The sequence below is a fragment of the Taudactylus pleione genome, unplaced genomic scaffold, assembly GCF_031769625.1.
Source record: "Taudactylus pleione unplaced genomic scaffold, aTauple2 ptg000065l, whole genome shotgun sequence".
Lineage (NCBI taxonomy): Eukaryota > Metazoa > Chordata > Amphibia > Anura > Myobatrachidae > Taudactylus > Taudactylus pleione.
In genome coordinates, this window is record NW_028284467.1 from 246278 (window position 1) to 268721 (window position 22444).

At 41.7% G+C, this 22444-nt stretch overlaps 1 protein-coding gene across 2 annotated transcripts in view; it reads left to right on the forward strand.

The window, feature by feature from the left end:
- LRP1 (LDL receptor related protein 1) overlaps positions 1-22444 on the forward strand; it is a 252774-nt gene that overhangs the window by 225987 nt on the left and 4343 nt on the right. For both annotated transcript variants that reach the window (XM_088465881.1, XM_088465882.1), the window contains exons 72-86: positions 1240-1374; positions 4623-4742; positions 4964-5229; positions 5409-5587; positions 6028-6134; positions 6909-7025; positions 8901-9077; positions 15422-15562; positions 15652-15825; positions 16089-16253; positions 17644-17812; positions 18679-18783; positions 19497-19561; positions 21814-21907; positions 22140-22284. In XM_088465881.1, the coding sequence (XP_088322007.1) occupies positions 1240-1374; positions 4623-4742; positions 4964-5229; positions 5409-5587; positions 6028-6134; positions 6909-7025; positions 8901-9077; positions 15422-15562; positions 15652-15825; positions 16089-16253; positions 17644-17812; positions 18679-18783; positions 19497-19561; positions 21814-21907; positions 22140-22284 (2159 nt within the window). The remainder of the gene's footprint in view (positions 1-1239; positions 1375-4622; positions 4743-4963; positions 5230-5408; positions 5588-6027; positions 6135-6908; positions 7026-8900; positions 9078-15421; positions 15563-15651; positions 15826-16088; positions 16254-17643; positions 17813-18678; positions 18784-19496; positions 19562-21813; positions 21908-22139; positions 22285-22444) is intronic.

Here is a 22444-nt window from a genome sequence, read left to right on the forward strand (position 1 = left end):
TTTACAGAGATCCTCTCCTGTGTCCATTTTTTATATATATTCACATGGGTTCGAAATATATAGAGAATACTCTTATAGATCTACCCAAAATCTAAATTATTTTGAGAATTGGTTTATTTGAGTATAGCAGTCTCTCTTGTATACATTTACAACTTGAATAAAATATTCCTATAAATCTACCCATAGTCTAGTGGGGTATTTGCAGACTGGGATGATACTAATTCTGCTTTTAGCAAACTATAGGTATTCCTACACACTTCAGATATCCTTCTAAACCCTTTATCTACACCTTGGGGGAGGGACTGAGAGGTGTAATTCTAACATTTATATTAAGTATTTTTGTCCTCTACCCAGTATTAACTTCATAAACAAGAGACCCGTTCCCCTCCTAATCCAAAAAGTATATTTTATATAATCACAAGAACATAAAGCAGGTACCTGTGCGTAGCTTTATTTGGTTTTAGATATCACTACTACTTTGTTCTTTTTACACAATTCCTTATCTATCTGATTTTATATAATTGTTTTTTAAAACTTTATTATAATAAAAGTAATATTTTATGTTTGGTAAATGTGCAAACGACAATCTCTTCCCTTTGGATTATTTTTGTATATGTTAATTGTCCGTAGTAGCACCCCCATACTATAAGGTAGTTAATAATATGATCAAGATATCATTATATGTAATTGAAAATCTTTCTGGAGGCATTTAGTTGACTTGTACATTCTGCTTTTATATATAACTGGTGCATTTGGTAACCTCTTGAACCACTGCTAATTTGTCAGCCTGCTGAGGATACCCTTACCATAAAGAGTCTATGTAGTATGGGGCTGGGCTAGACAGTTGCTGCAAAAATGTAGCATACTCTGTGTGGCTAACTATAAGGTATGAATAGGTTTTAACCCACTTAATGATGTTACTGACTAAGGGCCTGATTCAGCTTTGATTGCAGTTGCTAATATGCACGCAATTGGCCGATTGTTCCGTAATGCGTATGCATCGCAGTGCCCGAACCAGCCACTGCGAACGGCACTGCGATCACAGCGGCTATGCTGAGTGATTGACAGGAAGTGCCGTTTGTGGGTGGTGATGGGGGGGTGGTCGGCCAAACGTTTCTATTAGTGTCAGTTCTCTCCTTCAGTCGCATGGAATTTATAGTAGTAATAGAAATACAATATGGCAAATGTGTCAGAAATCTGCACCATCAGATTAATGTTCTGTATTGTTTAATCTGACAGATGTTCTACACTATGGCTGCCATGCAAATAGCACAATTTGTGAAGAGGAGATGAATTGTATCCAGACGTCAACCAGTGTGTACTGCACTTGTAAAGAGGGGTTCCAGGCGATTCCAGGCAGCAATGCATGCAGAGGTAAGGACCGTCTGATACACCTCTAGGATTAATGTTTGCTTGTTTACTAGGTAATAAAAATCAGTATATAATTCCCTTTAATTCTTTCAGTATGCTCCAACCTGATGCGTGACTTCTTAAAGGACTTCTAAAATAGAAATACAAGCTGTCGTATATAAGAGAATTGCTAATAACATTCCTAGGTAGATGTAAATTGTACTTATCAGTACTGAAAACCCTTAAGATAAAATTCTGACTGTGAGGGGAGATATTTTCCTGCACACAGCTGACTTCCTGTCAGTTATCCTTTTGAAGGACACAGCAGTCAGGCACTTTTAGCCACATTCAGCTACATAGTGATAGTGGAAAATAATAGTTTGTATTTACATTTGCTTTAGCATCTACATTAGTGAATGTGAATAGAATTTTTATGTAAAGTAGCTTTTATATAAGCTTTAATCATTCTTTAGTTGAAGTACAGTATCGGTAAATATCAGCCAAATCTTTATAACGCTTATGTCAAAAATGTACTGTACTGTACCTCTCACCACATAGCAGAATGAATGGATTGTCCCAGCACTATTCATAGACTATAATGTCTGCAGAATGCAAATTTATAAAAACAGTTCATAATAAAGCAAAATGCTCCATTTGTACTACTGGGGCGTTTCCCCTTCTGACGCACAAACATTGCTCATCTCTACTTGGTAGTATAAGAAATGAAATACATATTGTAAAAGAAGAGTGCTGCATAGCAGGTGGGGTATACGGGGACCTGCATTATTTACATATATTTTTGCATAGTTTGAAAGCTTGTGTGGTCAGCTGGGGGATTTCTCTCAGACCTCCATCCTGCCCACTATTAAAGGGGTCTCTTTTGGTCCTCATTCTAATACTGCTACAAAATGTGCAAGGACTGAGATACCCAGTTTCAGCATCTGTACAGGTAGTAATACGAATTGGTTCGGTCTAATGGTGCGTACACACGGTACGATTAAAATGCACGATATGAACGATAATGCTATCGATCATATCGTTATAGTTCATATCGTGCATTTTTTGGTCCCTTCCAACCCACCAACGACCTGCGATGTGCGGGCACGCATGGACGATAATGATATCGTCCATCGCCCGTGCATGCAGGCCAACCTGGTCTATATCGACCAAGTTACTATAGGGACCCGCAATCAACGATCACGGGTCGTTGGTGGGTTTGTGGTGTGCTGGATGATCGATATCGATCATCCAGCGCACCCGGGCGATCGTTCAACGATATCGTTGACGATCATACCGTGTGTATGCACCTTAAGTCGCACCATCGAAACTTGCCCCAGCCCTATGGTATATGCAGCTTTTCCATCTGACTATGGCCTCCTATAGACACTCCCATAACATGCCCACTGAATAGACTGCGCACACTTTTAGCTACCACCCAGGAACACCCATCACTCTTCCACAGCATTTCTGATACCGTTTGTCTTGATGGCACCATCGCCTTACAGCATATACTCTGTGCATACGCCCTGTTACTGTTTAGGAATTTTCACACATGCGCAGTTGCAAAAAAATTCTCTGAACTACGTGAGCATCTGCATTTTGTGTGATTGTGAACCAGGCCCTAAGTGAGAGAGTGTTTCCCAGCCACTCCTGCATCTGAATGTATTGTACAAATTCCAGCTGTGAGCGTCATGCAATATGTAGCCAATGTGATTGGTGAGGGAAAGAGTTTTTGGAGTCTCTGTATATCAGGGATAGCCTATATTTTTATATCCTCATGTGGGTGGACCACCACTACTTTCCAGACAACAGCACTCCTGCATGCATATTGTATCACTCAACATAAATGTTTTTATTCACCCAAGCCTATCTCAGAGCATGACAGAACTGACCTGGCTCTTAAAGACCTTTTATTCATCTTTTTCTGATGCCGCAGGCAGTAATTTTTCCTCTTTAAAGATCTCCTGCTAGTTTAGAATCACAGTCTAGTTTTCTTTATTTTTGGGGGTTATAACAGTTGTCTTGGGGATGATGGCGAGACGATATGGAGCATCAGTGGACCAAGTTTGCATATTGGCCGCGTTGTGCCCACTTTTACACCTTTTTATGTAGTGATAATTGTTATGTCTTTAGTAAGAAGGCTGTCCTGACAACTGTTTATTCTTAGACTGTTTTCCTCCTGTGGATTGGAAGGTGGCTTTAACCTCACACCATCAGTATGCTCCTGTTGCAGATGAAGATGAACAGTTTATTTGTACTTGAAATCAATTGTTACAATGCTGTAAGAACACAGGGCCTGATTCAGAGCCGGACGCTCTGACCAGAGCGCTCGCTCTGAATCAGGGCCGGCCTAGGTTAAAATGGAGCGGCCTCCTGGCCGCTCGCATAGCTGTGGGTGACCACCCACATCTTATGTGAGCGGCCAAAAAGATGGTCGCGATGGTCAAGACCATCGCGACCATCGGGCTTGCGACGAGACCCTTGTGGTAGGGTCTCGTCTGCCGCAAGCCCGGAGTGCTTTTGGCTCTATCAGAGCACGCCCACCATCACTCACCCTCGACAGCACGCCCCCTTTGGTGTGAGACCCATAACGACGGCTACCCCGTCGTTATTCGGATCTCACGCATGCACACGACGGAGGAGACTCCGTCGTGCGCATGTACATTTGGGTAACATCGACTCGCGAGCGTACAGCGCTCGCGAGCGGGTCTGAACGAGACCCACAGAGCCACCCACCCAAGAATAATTGTTATGGAGGAGCAGAAGGGTTAAAAAAAAGAATCAAACAGTGTGCCCCTGCAACTATGGCAAAAAAATTTAACTGTCCGCCTACACCATTTTCTTTTTTTTTTTTTTTTTTATATTACACCCAGGTTTGTGTTTTCCTGAATGGAAAATGTGGTAGATCATAACTGAAATGTTGAAGTGCCTACACACGTTAAAGAGACCATTCTGTAGTTCAGTAGGAACCTCTGACATCACTGAGGCATATATAGCACTTTACTACACTTTTTATAATATAAGTAGGATTATCTATGAGAAGCATAGGTGCCGAGAGGGGGGTGAAGTTGGTACTGGGTGGGCCAGGCCAGTCATGAAGTCGGAGTAACCCCCCCTCTTTGGCTGTGGCCCAGCGTCTGGTCTAGCACTCTAGTAGTGGGGCCCTGATGAGATGTCTGTCACTATGCTACTTGCCTTTTGTGAATCCTAGTTACTCTGCTCAGTTTCAAGCTAAATCCCATCTCATGTGCTTAACCCTTACTCTCTTATAGATGTCAATGAGTGTCTGGCATTTGGTACATGCTCACAGATGTGTAATAACACCAAAGGCTCCTACCTGTGCACCTGTGGAAAGAACTTCATCAAGACGAATCACACTTGCAAAGCAGATGGTAAGAGGGGGTGTTATAATAACTGATGCATGGAACTGCTACTTTGCATGTAATTTATTGGGATAATGAGTGACTGTCTCAAAAATTATGTCCAACGCTTATTGGCAATGCAGCTTTACACAGCAGCATCACGAGTGCACATAACAGTCTGGAGAATCTATTGCAACAATGTCTACTTGCTTTTTTGTTTCTACACCTTGATTTTGTTCTCTTGTTCTCAGGGGATAGTCCACTCTTGTACATTGCTGATGACAATGAGATCAGAAGTGTCTATCCATTCAATCCCAACTCCGCATATGAGCAGACATTTAGAGGTGATCAGAACGTGCGCATTGATGCCATGGATGTGTATGTGAAGGGTAACAAGATGTATTGGAGCAACTGGCACACTGGAAAGATTTCATATTTAGAGCTGCTTGGGCCCTTAACCTCCACCACTTCCAACCGCAACAAGAGGCAGATCGATGAGGGGGTGACCGATCTGGATGTAAGTTTACCAACTAATATTGATTACTGTCAGACTTCCATGATGAGGCCTGCAACATTTTGTTTACTTCTGGTCATGGAATTTAAACTCTACCATGAGAAGTACTTTTATCCCCTATAATGAGCAGCTGTGGCCTCCTGTGGAGTATTATATGTGCCTGACCTCGCTTTTGTCCGCAGATCCCTGGCCTGAAGATGCCTAGAGGCATTGCAGTTGATTGGGTAGCAGGAAACTTATATTGGACAGATTCAGGCCGTGATGTCATTGAGGTGGCTCAGATGAAGGGAGAACATCGGAAGACACTGATCTCTGGAATGATTGATGAACCCCATGCCATAGTAGTGGATCCTTTAAGGAGGTAATGAATAATGTACTCAGTGGTTGGTTGTCTGTCAATGTTTTATAGAGCAGATTCATAAAGACATTTTTCTTTTATAGTATATGACTTAAAAAGCCTACATGGTTTACTGCCTACTTCTGTGGCATTGAGACTGATGAAAACTGAAAAGGAAGAATATAAATAAAATAAAAGTATATTAATAGAAATATTTTTTTCTATGGAATTTCAGTGACTTATAACCATTGCTAATAAAGTAATGATGAACACTGGATTCTCATGGCTTTTTGATGAGGCTTAGCAGCTTACTAAAGCTTATTTTGTTCAGGAGTAAAAATTATACCTTCTATCCTTTTATTATAGTAATACCGCAGGATATAGAATTGCCATTTTAAAATGGTGCCTTTTAAGAAAGTCTGTTTATAACAGAAAACAATGACTTTATCTCTCTCTTCATTTAGCACTATGTACTGGTCTGACTGGGGTAACCAACCAAAAATTGAAACTGCAGCTATGGATGGAACAATGAGAGAGACGCTGGTAGAGGACTACATCCAGTGGCCCACAGGTAGGTTCTGCAAGATACTAGTATGCTATTGGGATAAGAGAAGGGTAATCTATGGGGCCCAATATTCCTTACATCATTCTGTAAAGAGTTCTATTACAATATAAGACCTGAGCAGAGCTTACTGAGCTTGATGCATTAATCATTATGTCATATAATAGAATGGAGAGTGCTTATATAAAGATATTAGATGCAACTTTCTTCAGTGTCTCCTCTTTTTTCTTTTTTTCTTTTTTATAACATGTTTTATTGTATTTAGTGTAGCGAGCAATCATCCCAGTCACACTAGGTTTGGTGTAGCGAGCAATCATCCCAGTCACACTAGGTTTGGTGTAGCGAGCAATCATCCCAGTCACACTAGGTTTGGTGTAGCGAGCAATCATCCCAGTCACACTAGGTTTGGTGTAGCGAGCAATCATCCCAGTCACACTAGGTTTGGTGTAGCGAGCAATCATCCCAGTCACACTAGGTTTGGTGTAGCGAGCAATCATCCCAGTCACACTAGGTTTGGTGTAGCGAGCAATCATCCCAGTCACACTAGGTTTGGTGTAGCGAGCAATCATCCCAGTCACACTAGGTTTGGTGTAGCGAGCAATCATCCCAGTCACACTAGGTTTGGTGTAGCGAGCAATCATCCCAGTCACACTAGGTTTGGTGTAGCGAGCAATCATCCCAGTCACACTAGGTTAGTACTTCACGTAGTAGTTCAGCTTGGATGGTTATAAAGATATTCAACATTACTTGATTTCATTGTGTTCCTTGTTTGTACTTTCACAGGTTTAGCAGTGGATTATTACAATGAACGCCTTTACTGGGCTGATGCCAAATTATCAGTAATCTGCAGTATCCGTCTTAATGGAACAGACCCCATTGTGGTGATCCGTAACAAGAAAGGTAACTATCAAGTTACTGCATTGATTATGTATTTGTTATAGCAATATAGTCACTGCTACACCAAACATGTTACACTTGTTTCATACAATATATTTAGGCATCAACATATGGCACTCTGCAAACACTTGCCACCATGTGCACATAAATATGAGAATCTTGGTTAAATATCAGTGTCAGGTAAATTTCTATAAAAGTACAATATTAGACATACCATGTTTATTATTTATAATCAGATATGTATCTATGAAATGATAGAATTTCTTTCCTACCCCCATGTCCCTTTTTAATTGCACACACTTAACAGGAGGTGTAAGAATGTATTTCTATAAAGTCCTTTATGCCCATGGACTCAAAGGGATTCTTCTTGTTTCTTTTCCTTGCTTATCATGTCTCTCATGGCTCTTGTCTTTGCCCTGTATAATCAAATCAAATAAAATACAAAAAAAAAAAGAGCAGAAACATCTGGCATATTACCTATCGCATGGAAATAAATCCACTTGTACACTTCAAAGACTTTAAAACCAGCACTAGTAAGAAAAAAATCAGTAAAATGTCACCTTTCCTGGGATGTGTGTAACATTCGTACCAGACTTCCGCTTGGTGCTTAATATTTCAGTAACGCATAGATTGGATTCCTGCATACTTATGTGTTCTTCATCCAAACAAGAGTTTTGTCCGATGGAATGTTGCCAGCACCCTCAGAATAATTTTCATTCTTCCTGCTTCAAAGTATATAGTAAGATCTTACAGTATATTGACTTTATATATAAGTTAGGATGTTCTAGGATTTATTTGTTTACGTTTTGTTATAATTTTGTATTGAAACCATGACACAAACTTCAACCCATGTTCATGGTCACGCCAGTCTACGGAGTCCTCCCAATGACTCATGAGCAAATAGGAGACTTGGGGTGAACTTGGTGCCCGTTAGCCCCAAGTTACACTGAGCTGATTGAGAACAGAGCTTATTTTGTCCCACTTTTGCATGACTCGGCGTTGGAGCTAGGTGTGTTTGCTGGAGCCCACAGAGGAAGGAGTGAGAGCACACTGCACTGCCACCTCTTTGGTGAGCTGTGTGACCTTCCCCTAGCAGTGTGTAGAGGAGTCTGAGTGACATGGAAGTGAGTTACTCCTGATGAGTCTTATTCTTTGCTTTAGAACAATGGAGCAGCCACTGTGAGCCACAGGTGAGGGCTTGCTGACCACTGTTTTGTGACTCGATGGAAAAGGACCTAAATGTATGTTATGGGGTGGCCAAACACTGTCCTCAATCACTCCTAACAGTTCATGTTTTCCAGATCTTCTAGCTGATACACAGGTATATTCATTACTAACTGACACATTTATTTAAAATAAAAATCCACAGTCGGCCTGTAAAAAATGAACTGTTAGGGGTCCTTGAGGATGTCTTTGGCCACCCCTGTAGACCATAGATGTAGCCAGCAATGGTTAGGCCTCATTTTGAATACACATTGTATGTCGTAGCACCAGTTCACAAAAATTATGCTCTAGAACTGGAAAGAATGAACAGCGGATGACCAAATTAATAGAGCATGAAAGATCTGTTCTTGAGGAACACTGACAAGATAGATGTATTTAAAGTTCTGAAAAATGTAATGCTATTTTTGTATATTAATACATCATGACCCGTACAAATGAAACCTCTGCAATCTGTTCAGTATAATGACTATGCAGTGGGCACAATGTCACTTTTAATGTGGCTGCAAAAAAGATTCTTTCCAGTGAGAGCAGTAAAAATAATTATAACAGTCCTGCAACAACTGGTACTGGCACTGCCATTTAATATTGGTAATCATTTTACGTGCATATGTTTTTCAAACCAAAATAATTATTCTCCTATTTTGTTCCTCACAGGTCTCGCCCATCCATTTAGCATTGACATCTTTGAGGATTACATCTTTGGAGTAACATACATAAACAATATTGTGTTTAAAGTGCACAAGTACGGACATGGGCCAGTGACCAACCTCACTTGGGGAATAAACCATGCTACTGATGTTGTTCTGTACCACCAATACAAGCAACCTGAAGGTAAACTTAATATGGCTTGCTGAAATAAGTGGAAGGTTCATCAGATTCACAACTATAGTCCAGTGCTGGGTGTATTGTCCAAGAACTTCAGAAGTTCAAAGAATATAGAACTTTTTTCAAGACGTTACTCTTATGCCCAGTAGACTATTTTCTTGTTCAGCTACTACTTTGCTTCATTGCAGGTATTTAAATAGGTATATGATGTGTATTTGTTTATGTAATAACAACTTTGTTCTGCTTTCCTACCTTTTTATAGAATGTTTAGAAACTTTCCAATTCTTTGTACTGTATTCCATAAAAGGACTTTAATAATGGCAACCCATATCCCATTATAGACTATTATTATTATTATTATTATTATTAATAATAATATTTTACATAGCGCCACAAGTGTTTTGCAGTGCCTTACAAAGTACATAAACAAATAGGTGACCCACAACTTACAGTACAATACAATACAATGCAGGACAAGGACATGGATAATATACATAGCTACATTAGCGACCATAACATCCAAATAAGCAACACAGCATAAGCAACCAAGTGTTAGGTGGCCTATTGGGGAGTAAGAAGTAAATGAAAGTAAAGACTGGGATATGGGTTGCCATGAAGTTCCTGGAAAGGACCAAAATGTATTTTACGCTTTGTGAGAGGTACTTGGAATAAACTACTCCTTTTTTTACTGCACGGCTGGTGAGTGCCCTGCTTTTCTTATGTTTATATGCTGGAGATCTGCATCCCTCACCTGTTGCTACAGGATACACCCCTGCTGATGGTATTTGAACTGTGAGTACTGAATGTAATCTAACATTGTATATATATGATAGGGGCCAAGTCATTGTGGTCAAACAACTGGGTCAGAGTATTTCCGAAACAGCAAATCTTGTGGGTTGCTCAAGGTCCGATTTGGTTAGTAAACAGTGGTCTAAGGAGGCGAAAACATCAAACTATCAGCAGGGTGGTGGACAGCTAGGTCTCATCGCTGCAAGAGGTCAACAAAGGCTGTCCCGTCTGGTATGAACCAACACAAGGCCAACTGTGGCACAAATGGAAGAAATAGTTATTGATGGTAATGGGGGGTAATGTGTCGGAACACACTGCATTGAGCCCTGTAGTGTATTGTGCTGCATAGCCACTGTTCAGTCAGAGTGCTTATGCTAACCACTGTCCTCTGTGCCTGTAACAGGTACATGAGCGTTGGAACTGGACTTTAGATCAATGGTTTTGCCTAGAGAAGAGATGGCACCAGGATGCATTGTAGGAATAAAACTATCTAGTGGAGGAATTGGAGATTCTTTCAGCAATTTCTGCTTGGGAATGCTGAGACCTGTCATTCATGAGGACAATAATTCGACACGTACCACATATACCTAGACATTGTTGCAGCCCAGAAACATCCTTTCATGGCAATGGTATTATGCGATGGCGGGTTACCTCTTAAATCAGGATAATGCACCCTACTACACTGCATAGATTGTTCAAGAATGGTTGAATAATGTGGTGAAGAGTTCAAGCTCTTGCCATGGCTTCCAGATCTTAATCCAATCGCACCTAATCTTGAACAATGTACCATGTTTTCTGATGTCTGTAAAGCGACTGAGTCCTGTGGGAGAAAAGCGCTATATAAATATTATTATTATTATCTGTGGTATGTATTAGAACACAAACTTTGATCTGTGGTGGCTTCACCATGCAGCTTGCAGGAGTTAAATGATCATCTGGTAACATCCTGGTATCAGATACCACGGGACACCTCCAGAGGTCTTGTAGAATCCATGCCTTTGTGGATCAGAGCTGTAAGGTGGCATACAGAGCAGCAATAGCTTACTGTACAGTGATTGCGCTGAGACAAAAAAAATATGTGGGTCTCAGAGACCCATCACTTTAAAAACTTGGTGTCCTGTCTCACTGTTTCTGGGTCTCATTGGAATGTATGGTTTTCTGTGATATCTAACAATTGGGGAGAAATAATCAGGATACACAGTATTGTTAGAGAAATATTTTGCTTTATTAAACTACTAAACATTGATAGAAGCAACATAATATTTGAACTGTACATTTTTCAATGATGTAATAGTATGTTGAATACTCCTGCTCTACCACAAGTTTCTGGAAATGGGTTTTTTAACATTTCAATCTCACCCATGAGACTTAAGCTAGGTACACACTTGAAAGATATATCTGCAGATAATGGTTATTTATACACACTGACCAACCATAACTGCCATCTGCCCGGTTGTCGTATTGCGTCCGCCTCCCCGGCGGCCTGTGCAGCAAGTATATTGGCGGTCGTCTGACTACCCGTACACACAGCAAAATGTGCAGACATAGCTTCCATCAGCTGTGCTGCACAACCAACGCAATATGTCTGTGAACATCGTTGTTCACACATATAGTCTGTACACACTGGCCGACGCGCACAAGATAAATCGCCCAGTGTGTACCCAGTATTATACTGTTATCAATTGCCCAAAGCATATCAGACATATAATACTGAGCCATTGTAACAATTTGAACCAAAGTCTGTTCAGTAACATGTTAGGACCATTTATCTGCCCAACAGTAATGAACAACAATAGTAGAAGCTGTCCTGAAGCAAATATTGCATACACTAGTAGTAGTAATAATATGCTCCTCAGACTGACCCATGTTGCAAAGCCCTTAAATGTACCTCATCCATGTCATCAGACCTCCCCCCACACACAGTTTTCTTATTCAGTAGCTTCTCCACCCCCCACCTCCGTTTGCAGGATTGTTAGCAGGGAATTGGTATGAAATACCGTCGGCCGCATGGTCGGCAGTTCGATTCCCGTCAGCGGCAGCCCGACAGAAGCAGAGTGCGACGCAGCGGAAGCCCGACAGCGCTGGAAATCCCGATCTTGGATAGGTAAGTATCCACTAACCTAACCCCCCTAACCCTCCTTATGGGTGCCTAACCCTAACTTCCCCCCCAAGTGCCCTAACCCTAACCACCCCCTTCCCTGCTGCCTAAACCTAAGTCCCCCCTGGGGGTGCCTAACCCTAACCCTCCCTCCCCCTAGCCTAACCCTAACCCTCCTGGGGGGATGCCTAACCCTAATTACCCCCCGGGAGCCCTAAACCTAACCCTCCCCCCCGCGGCTGTCCGCTCGCGGCGCCCGGCATCACTACGATCGTGATGCCGGGCGCCGGTCTCCCGGCGTCGGGGAAATGCGGGCGTCTACATCTAGACGCCCGGCATTTCACCCTTGCCGGGATAAGACAGTCGGGAAGCCGGCTGCCGGTATTTAGCAGCTACCACTTTCTTGTTGGCATGATCAGTAGCAGCAACAGTTACCCCTCTTCCCCCGTTTGCATGATCATCAGCAGCAGCTACCACCCATGCCTTCTTCCCCCATTTGCATGATCATCTGCAGCAGCACAGTTACCCCCCCTCCCCCCATTTGCATGATCTTCATCAGCAGCAGTTACCCCCCCCTTCCCCCATTTGCATGATCATCAGCAGCAGCAGTTACCCCCCTTTCACCATTTGTATGATCAGCAGCAGCACAGTTACCTCCCCCCTTTCCCCATTTGTATGATCAGCAGCACAGTTACCCCCCTTTCCCCATTTGTATGATCAGCAGCACAGTTACCCCCCTGTCCCCATTTGTATGATCAGCAGCACAGTTACCCCCCTGTCCCCATTTGTATGATCAGCAGCACAGTTACCTCCCTTTCCCCATTTGTATGATCATCAGCAGCACAGTTACCTCCCCCCTTTCCCTGTTTGCATGATAATTAGCAGCTGTCAACCTACCCCTATTTGCATGATCATTACATAAACAGCTACCACCCCCCCCCCCCCACATGAGCAGACACGAGCCTCACGATCATTATTGCTTACATATATCCTCTGCAAGTGAAGGTGCCAACGGCTGGCTCCTCCTCCACTTCTTATTATAGTCCTCACGGTCGGCAGCCCGTCTATTAGATGGGGAGACAATCAGGAGCCTCAAGAAATCGACTGTAGATCATGTCCCCGGGGACTAACCCATTCTGGAAAAGTGAGTCCCCGATCCTCATGGTAGGGCAGGTGGTCATAAAGTTTTGACTAATCTATATATACAACAGACATAACATTAAAACCAGTGACAGGTGAAGTGAATAACATTGATTATCTCATTACAATGGCACCTGTCAAGGGGTAGGAGGCAGCAGGAAAAATGGGCAAGTGTAAGGATCTGAGAAACTTTGACAAGGGCCAAATTGTGATTGCTAGATGGCGGAGCTTCTACAAAGCGGCAGGTTCTGGAGTGTTCCCAGTATACAGTGGTTAGTACCTACCAAAAGTGGTCCAAGGAAGGATAACCAGTGAATCAGCGACAGGGTCAAGGGCTCCCAAGGCTCACTGATGCTCTCGCAGAGCGAAGGCTAGCCCATCTGGTCTGATCCCACAGAAGAGCTACTGTGGCACAAATTGCTGTGAAAATTAATCCTGGTTATGATGGAAAGCGGTCAGAACACACAGTGCATCGCAGCTTGCTGTGTAGCCCGAGCCTGGTCAGAGTACCCATGCTGATCCCTGTCCTCCAAATGCAACTATAAGGAGCACGTGAGCATCAGAACTGGACCATGGAGCAATGGTAGAAGGTGTCATGGTCTGATCACGTTTTTTTATATAATGTGGATGGCCTGGTTTGTGTGCATATAGTACCTGAGGAAGAGATGGCACCAGGATGCACTATGTGACGGATGCAAGCCAGTGTGATGCTCTAGGCAATGTTCTACTAAGAAACATTAGTCCTGGCATTCATCTGGATGTTACATTGACATGTATCATCTACCTAAACATTGTTGCAGACCATGTACACCTCATCATGGCAATGGTATTCTCTGATGGCAATGGCCTCTTTCAGAAGGATAATGGCCCTCATTCAGAGCCGCTCGTAAGCGGCAGTACGCTCGTTCTGAGCGATGTTCGCACATCTGCGCATGCGTACGGTTTTTAGTACGCATGCGCGAACCAGTCAGTGCGCCCGAAAATCGTTTGTTCGCTATATAGCGAGGGCCTGCAAATTTGAGTGACAGAATGAGGCATATGTGGGTGGTAACAGGGGAAGGTGCTTGAAAACGGGGAGTGGAGATCAGAACGCAGGCGTGCTTAAAGGTCAAAGCGGGCGTTTCATGGGTGTGCATAATTAAAACAGCAGCGTCATTGACCACGTCACTGGGTTATTTTATAGTCAGAACTGCTCGCAAAACTGTGGTAGGAAAAACCAACCACAAGAATAGCGAGCAGTTCAGACGCTGTTCGATGTACTCGATTAATCAAATAAATAGCGGACATGACGTATGATGCGAGCGGCCAGGGGGCGTTTTTAACAAAATTTCGACCGCAAGTTTTGCTCGCTCGTTCAGACTTATAGGCGTGAACAGACCGCAAAGAGCGAACGGTTCATTTGAATAGCCACCCCTTTTTATTAAACGAGCGACCGCAAATAGCGAGAGGCTCTGAATGAGGGCCAATGTGCCCTGCCACACTGCAAAAATTGTTCAGGAATAGTTTGAGAAACATGACCGAATTCAAGTTCACAAGATTTCAGTCCAATGGAGCATCTGTGAGATGTGCTGGAAAAACAAGTCCGAGCCATGGAGACCCCACCTCCCAACTTACAGGATTTAGAGGATCTGCTGCTAACGTCTTGATGCCAGATACCACCAGACACCTTCAGAGGTCTTGTGGAGTCCATGCCTTGACGTGTCCGAGCTGTTTTGTTGGCAATAGGGGCACCTACACAATATTAGGCAGTTGACGTGTTTATGCGAATTGGTGTAGATATATATCGAGTGAAAGATGAGCTATAGATATACATACATATACTGGTTGTTTTCCTGTATCTGAGATGTGCACTGGGAGTTGGCTTAGATGCACGCTAAATGCCCTCTCACAGCTTCCACTGCCACCAATGAGGGACGACATGATGGTAACAATAAATAGCATTGATCAGCTTGCTGCAAATCACTTTGGGCAACTTCTCCAGTTTATCTCTCTCCAAAGCTTGATACATCTCCCACTATATGAGATGGGGAAATCCTCTCCTTTCCTTTATCTCAATTCCCTTCTCTCTCTCATTGTGTCCAATCATCCCCTATATTGTAAGCTTCAGCGAGCAGGGATCTCTCCCTTCTGCATTGTCTATGTCATTATGTAAGTTGAGCAATATAATTTATGTATATATGCAATTAATGTTTGTACTTTTGAAATATTATGTGTTACTTCTATGTACCTCGCAGTTGAACCTTTTGTGGCTTTGTATAAATAAAAATTATATTTTGAAATGTAGTTTAAACATTAAATGATGGTTTGATCTGTTTGTCCTCAGTGCCAAATCCATGTGATCGGAAGAAGTGCGAGTGGCTGTGTTTGTTGAGTCCTAGTGGACCAGTCTGCACTTGTCCGAATGGAAGAAGACTGGACAATGGTGCATGCAAGCTCATCCCATCCCCTACTCAGTCACCTGATGGTAAGTGGGGGAGACAAGTAAATAAAGAGCTATACGAATGGATCTTTCTATGTGTATCTCATGAAATGTTCTCTTGCAACTGTATTTAGAACCCATTCCTGATACATGCAATCTAGAGTGTTTGAATGGAGGACAGTGTTTCCTGAATGCCAGAAAACAACCTAAATGCCGCTGTTCACCTAGTTATGATGGAGAGAGGTGTGAAATTGATCAGTGTCGGGACCACTGTAAGAATGGAGGAAATTGTGCCCCATCACACACAGGTAATGAAATTTGAGATTGCCACAGGCACACGACCTAGTACATGCTCCAAAGAGATAATATATTAATGGGGGGTGGGTGCTTGTTTACCCTCTCATTTCTCCTGGTCTCCACAAACAACTTGCCTTCATCCTTCTCCCTCCACTCCTAGTTGTACTCTTAACTCCTAACATTTCTCAAACATTTAGATATTACTCATAGCATTCTGCACTTGGGTATGCTAGCCTTAAAACTTTTTTAGTTTACATTTCTACCTGTCTCCTAGGCTTACCAACATGCCGATGCGCCACTGGGTTTACTGGCCCTAGATGTCTTCAGCAAGTTTGTACTCCGACCTACTGTGAGAACAACGCTACATGCTCCGTGAACATGGGAAATCAGCCCAACTGCCGCTGTCTCACTGACTACATTGGAGACAAGTGTCAATACCGTAAGGAGCGATCTTGCCTATTTTAGCACTTTTGCACCTGTTTGTATGGGGTCCGTACAGTGATTTTATACTAAATACTGTAATTGGATATGTGATTTCGCGCAGCCTAAACACATTTCCTTAATCTTCACCGATATACCAAAGTATTTGTGACAGGATTGTGTTCACTTTGCCACCCTGTCAGGTATTGCTTACAGTCACGGACTGCATCAACAGAGCACCAACGTGGTGCCTCCATTGTGCTAGAACAGTTGCTGCCACCAGTAGGCTTATTCATTGGCACCTGGAACTGCTAGCTTCTGGGTAATGTGTGTAGCTCTGCTGCATCTTATAGCTGGTTACTCTGGCTGGATCCTCCTAAACACTTAATTTGAGTCAGATTTGCTGTGGGTAGTAAGAAGAGTGCAGACTCAAAACAGCTGGACAATGGAGTAGAAAGGTAATTCCTCTCTACAGAATATAGGGGACCTAGGCATCTCCAAGGAACAGGATACTTAATAGTAGTGATGTTTGCCCCAAAAAAGTTCTTAAAAGGGCTGTTTCCCACAACACCCACTTAAAGATGGTAGATTAAACATTTTCCAACGCATCTCTTGCATTCATTTGAATTAGAAGGCACCATTAGAAGACTTTCCGTTGCTGCTGCCCTGCTGATTCACACAGGCTGGTTTTCCATTACAGCGATAGCAATTTACTTACTTCTGCAGTCTATCATTAGGGCACGTGTGACCCACCAAGCCGATTTACACATGCGCAGTGGCATTTAAAACCCAGACTTGGGCTTTCAATTACAATAATAAAATAACTTGTAAACAAATAGTTCAAAATATGTTTGTATAGAAATCGGTTTTGACTTGGTTATGTTCAGATCTGAAAACGTCATATTATTGGCTATCCGGGGTTTTGGTTAGCCAATTAGATGATGTTTTCAGATCCTAACTTGCGCTAAGTTGGCAAAAAATAGAATCAAAACCGAACCGCTCATTTTACTTTATTGCAGAATGGTAAAAATCTTTCTAAAACATTTTATCATTTATCCTGAGATGCCGATAACCAAAAAATTGTAACAGTTGTACTTGTAGGACCACAATCCTGTTTAAAATGGCCGGTGACGGCAACCCATTTATAGATAGGGTGGCACACCATCACCGCGTGGATACACCTATTTTATATAGGAATTTTTGCTCTTTAATAAATAGATCTGTAACACCGATACATTCACTGCAGAAACCTACAACTTAGGGCATGTATTGTAAATGTATTATTTGCATTAAGTGTTAGTAATGGTGACAAATGCAGTGCAGTTATTTTGTTTGTAAACCAGTTGTTTCTAACTGTAATTCTGTGTGTGGCAAGTGCTTTAGTCTAACCTAAGAATTCTGTACTGAAGGAAAATGTTCTGATTACTGCGAGAATAGAGGAATCTGCCAGCTTAGTGCAAACGGGACGAAGAACTGCCGCTGTTCTCCGCAGTTTGAAGGCAGCCGCTGTGAAAAGAACTGGTGTACTCGATGCGTAACTGGAAAATGCAATATGAACAATGGGAAAGTGTTCTGCACGTAAGTCTCATTGCTAAATGCAGATCATGGCTAACACTCTTGGATGGAGGCAGATTGTTTTATACATTGGCTACTTTAATTCCATATTTTGGAACTGCTGTAAAGGATGTTCATTTTTCCATTCTTAATGACTATCAGATTTACTGTAAGTTTTATGACATGCCCCCTAGGCAAACTAAATACTATATGTTGAATTTGGAGGTATTGCGAACAACGAGAAGAATTAATTTTGTCCATGCATGTCTAGCCTGTTAATACACAGCAACTTAAAGTAATCAATTTCATCCAACAATAATGGTGACACTTTCTTATTCAGTGATGGTTATTATATTGTTTATTTCATTGCTAGTTTTTGGCCTAAAGTTCTCTCCTCTCCAGCTAGTAAAAATACAACTGCGTCTTCCCTGAGATTATCGGGGGAATTCAGTTAAGGGCGAATCTATTCACCCGGCCGTATCTGCGGCAGATGGATCTTGCACAAAATTGTTTGCCTGTTCTCTGGTCGTATCACCTAGAGGCTTTTTGTTAAATAATTGAGGTTTGCAGAGGTTATTAGAGCTGTTGATTGGATAGCCCATAACATTCCATTGATCATACAATCCACACCATCCGGGCAACCCCAGCAAGCCATGCTTATGTTCATGGTTATCTAGGCGCTGTGATTTGGAACATAAAATGATCTAGGATACAACAGCAGTGAGTGAATTGACAGCTGTTTTTTTTTTATTTTTTTAAATGTATATCTTTAACACTTCAAAGTGTTATTAGTTAACTAATAATGAAGAATTTGGCAGCTAAAACACGTTGTTAAATGGACGTATGATTTAAGACCAACCTCTCTCATCTCCATGTTATGTCCTCTGAAGGTGCAATGATGGACGAATTGCCAAGTCTTGCATGACATGCGACAACTACTGTATGAATGGAGGGACATGTACGATCAACCAACAGTCAGAGATGCCAGAATGCCAGTAAGAACTATCATGGCATGGGGAAATTAATGCGGGAGGGGTTGATCAGGTCTAAAATAGCATTAAAAAAAAAAAACCTTATTTGTGGCTGTTAGTGTTTCATATTTCGTGAAAGGTAAAATAAAAATGGTTTTGGTACTGCAGTAGAAATCTTTTAATTGTAAAGCAAAAAGTTACTGTAGAACATATTAATCCATTAATAAATGCTCAGAAGTAAATATGCCCCCCATCCTTATTTGGTATATGAGTCACCTGGGTTGAATTAACTAATTGATGAGAATGTTGTGTTACAACAGAAAGCAATATAGCATAGACATTTGGGTGGTAGTTTCAGGAGCAGGGTGTCTTGTTCTGGGCGGAAGGGGTCATGATGAAGAGTCTGAAGTAAGCAGCATCATTATTATTGTGCCAGTATGTCTTTAAGAGGCCATTGTTGTGGATTAATCATAAAAACTGAAAACGTATTAACCAATACACCGAAAGAAAACCCAGATATCAGTGTGACATGGACATTTTTCAACTATCCTCCTGATTTCTTTACCTATGCAAACATTATTTTATCACTTCTATTGAGTAGTACAACTGACAGTGCTTTGGTAGTGTCAGTGACCTAAACTGCAGTGAGGACTCGTGTGCCTTCTATAGATCATCTAGAGCGGACAACAAAACAAACTGCTGTTCCTCCTCTATCTGACTTCTGCCTGCTTCTCTAGGTGCACATCGGAGATGACTGGACCTACGTGTGAAGTGTTCCTAGGAAAAGCAGAGTCCACCTCCAGTAAGTATATATGTTTAATTCAATAATTGTATTGCATTACGTTTCTGATGTGCCTTGTTTTTCAAACTTCAGCCTTATTTAAAAAAAAAAAAAAAGATCCTATGGTTGTCATTGTGCACCACTTATGTCCTGGTTCCTATAGCAATCCCTTCACAAGGACAACATTCAAAAGGGAAATAATTTAATATAAAAGGGCATGGTATTATGGACCACACATAGGTTATTTGTAGGTGCCAGCAGCGCATGCAGGACAAACACATTGGAAGCTCATTCGCCTCCTCATATAGGACAGTCCACACAGGTTCCACTGTGTTTTATTTTCACTGCTTTAGGAGATTAGGACACAAAGGAGTATATTTGCCCATAGCAACCAATCAGATTCTAGCTATTATCTTCTAGAAGGTGTTAGATAAATGTTAAGTATAATCTGATTGGTTGCTATGGGCAACATCTCCACTTCTAAAAACCAACACTTTAGTCAATATACCCCTAAGAGCTCTGTCCACCTATGGTAATAGAGTAGATAAAAGTTAACTTTTTTTTTTTTTTTTTAAGACATTTGAAATGCCATATCTCAGGTCTTAGGGTGACAACAACCTCCTTGAAAGACTGTTAGATGCTGCCCTAGACTTGTTCTTAATGAGCCTGTCTGGGTTAGCACATTAGACTCCTGCTAGTTAGAAGAACAACTGGAAGATTTAGATGTGGTAACTAAAGATGGATTGAAAAAGTACACCAGTTCTTGCGAGAAATGGCCTTCAGGATCCATTTACCTAAATCATCAGAGGAGGGGTGGACCTTGATAGAATCCACCAGAACCATGTGATGTGTGGAGCAAAACAATCCAGCCATTGCAGTAGTCTCCATACAAGGGTACAAAAATGTGAATCAGAGTTCCTATGCAGGCAGACCCTTCAACGCTGGGAGTGGTCTCTTCACCCAGAAGAGATTGTGGACATTGCGGACAGGTGTGGTCAATAGGATGTTAGTTGACCAACTTGATGGCATCTTAGTTGAACCACATGGATCACTTTTGATTCAGGACAAGTGATATAAGGGTGGTTCTGGTAGGTGCCATGTCTGTTCCTGTTTCTTCCAGTAGTGTTGCTTCCACTACTGTTCAACAAGGTAAAAAGACAGGTCATTCAGGCGATTGTGATAGCACCAGATTTGGAAATAAGATCATGGCATACAAGCATTCTAAGCTTTGGATGGCAGAGAAGGCCTATTTTTAGCCTCTTTCTTCCCCAGAATGTACCTCTACTGCCTTTAATGTTGTGGCTGTTAAAGCCATGATCCTTAGAACTAAAGGTTTTTCTGATCATGTGGTTTGGAAGACACTTTCGGCTAAGAATTACCACAGGTTTTGTAAGATCTATAGTACATGCAGTTGAAACATGTACTGCTACTTTTGTAGGAGGGTCTTTAAGGGATAATAAGTTCTGTTCTTAAAGGTTCAGGTATCTGCCCTCTCAGTTTTCTTATAGACAAAGTGGTCTCTCTTACCAGATGTGCAAGTCTTCTTTCAGGCCATGATGCATGTGCAGCCTCCTTGCATAACCCCAATATCTCCCTGTGATTTCAACCTGGTTCTGACAGCACCTTCCTTTCTCTAAAGCTAGGGCTTAGGGCCATGTCTTGTAGGTCTCCATTTCTCATCTTCCATGGGGAAAGGGCTGTGCTTAGGACTCAAGCTTTCTTTCAGTACAAGGTGGTTTCCAAGTTTCATATTAATCAGGACATTGAGATTCCGGCCTATTATAAGTCTCCAGAGAAAGAACTCTTTGCTTTGTGGATGTTGTATGGGCATTGAGAACTGATGTCCACATGACCCTGGAATTGTTCAGGACCGGTTAGCCCATTACTATGTCCACAGGAATGGCTGACTGGCTATTAATACTGTATTTGAGTAAGTTCAGTTACTGGGTGACAGGACGCCCAGGTTATGTTGGGGATAATTAGCTCAGTAGAATCTTAAACTGATCAGATTTATTATCATTTTTCATGTATTTATTTTCTCTTCTAGTTATTACCCTCTCTCCCAATAATCATATTTTGGTGGGGGGTCCCTACCCAAAATCTGTTTTTGGGATCGGGTGGATTTATCAAAAGTGAAAAACACTTCATAGTTGCAAACTATCCTCAATAATGACACTAACTGACATGAAGTTGCTGCATTTTACAGTCTGTTACAGGATTTATTGTTGCTGTATTCGCACAAAACTGACATTTTATCCATAAACTTTCTGCAGAGACCGCCTCCATTGTAATTCCCATTTTGTTAATAATCGTACTTGTCCTTCTTGGAATTGGAATATTCATCTGGTATAGACATCGAATGAGCGGGTAAGAGAAACTAATGTTCCTATTTCATAAATGCTACCAAGATACCTCTTTAATCATATGCCCACTGCAATAACTGTACATGATAAAGTGAAATACTCTGAACACTTTACTACAAATTCTTTAATATGATTTTTAGTCCCTGATACTACTGTACAGGTGCAGGTATAACTAACCTCATACTGCAAATTAGTCTCCTATGTTCTTGGCCTTTACAAATGATCTGCTTTTACAGGGCTAAAGGTTTCCAGCATCAGCGCATGACCAATGGGGCCATTAATGTAGAAATTGGCAATCCAACCTACAAAATGTATGAGGGAGAGCCAGACGATGATGTAGGAGAACTGCTTGATGCAGACTTCACTTTAGATCCAGATAAGGTAACGGTAAAAATCTATTCCATATGATTGTTGCTTCTGCAGTACACAAATTTACAAGTATCTTGTAGTTCATGTACAGATTTGTTTTTTTTACAGCAAAACCATTATTAGCTGATCCTCATATTCTCCCTAATAAGATGTCTAGTGTTCACTCTAGGGC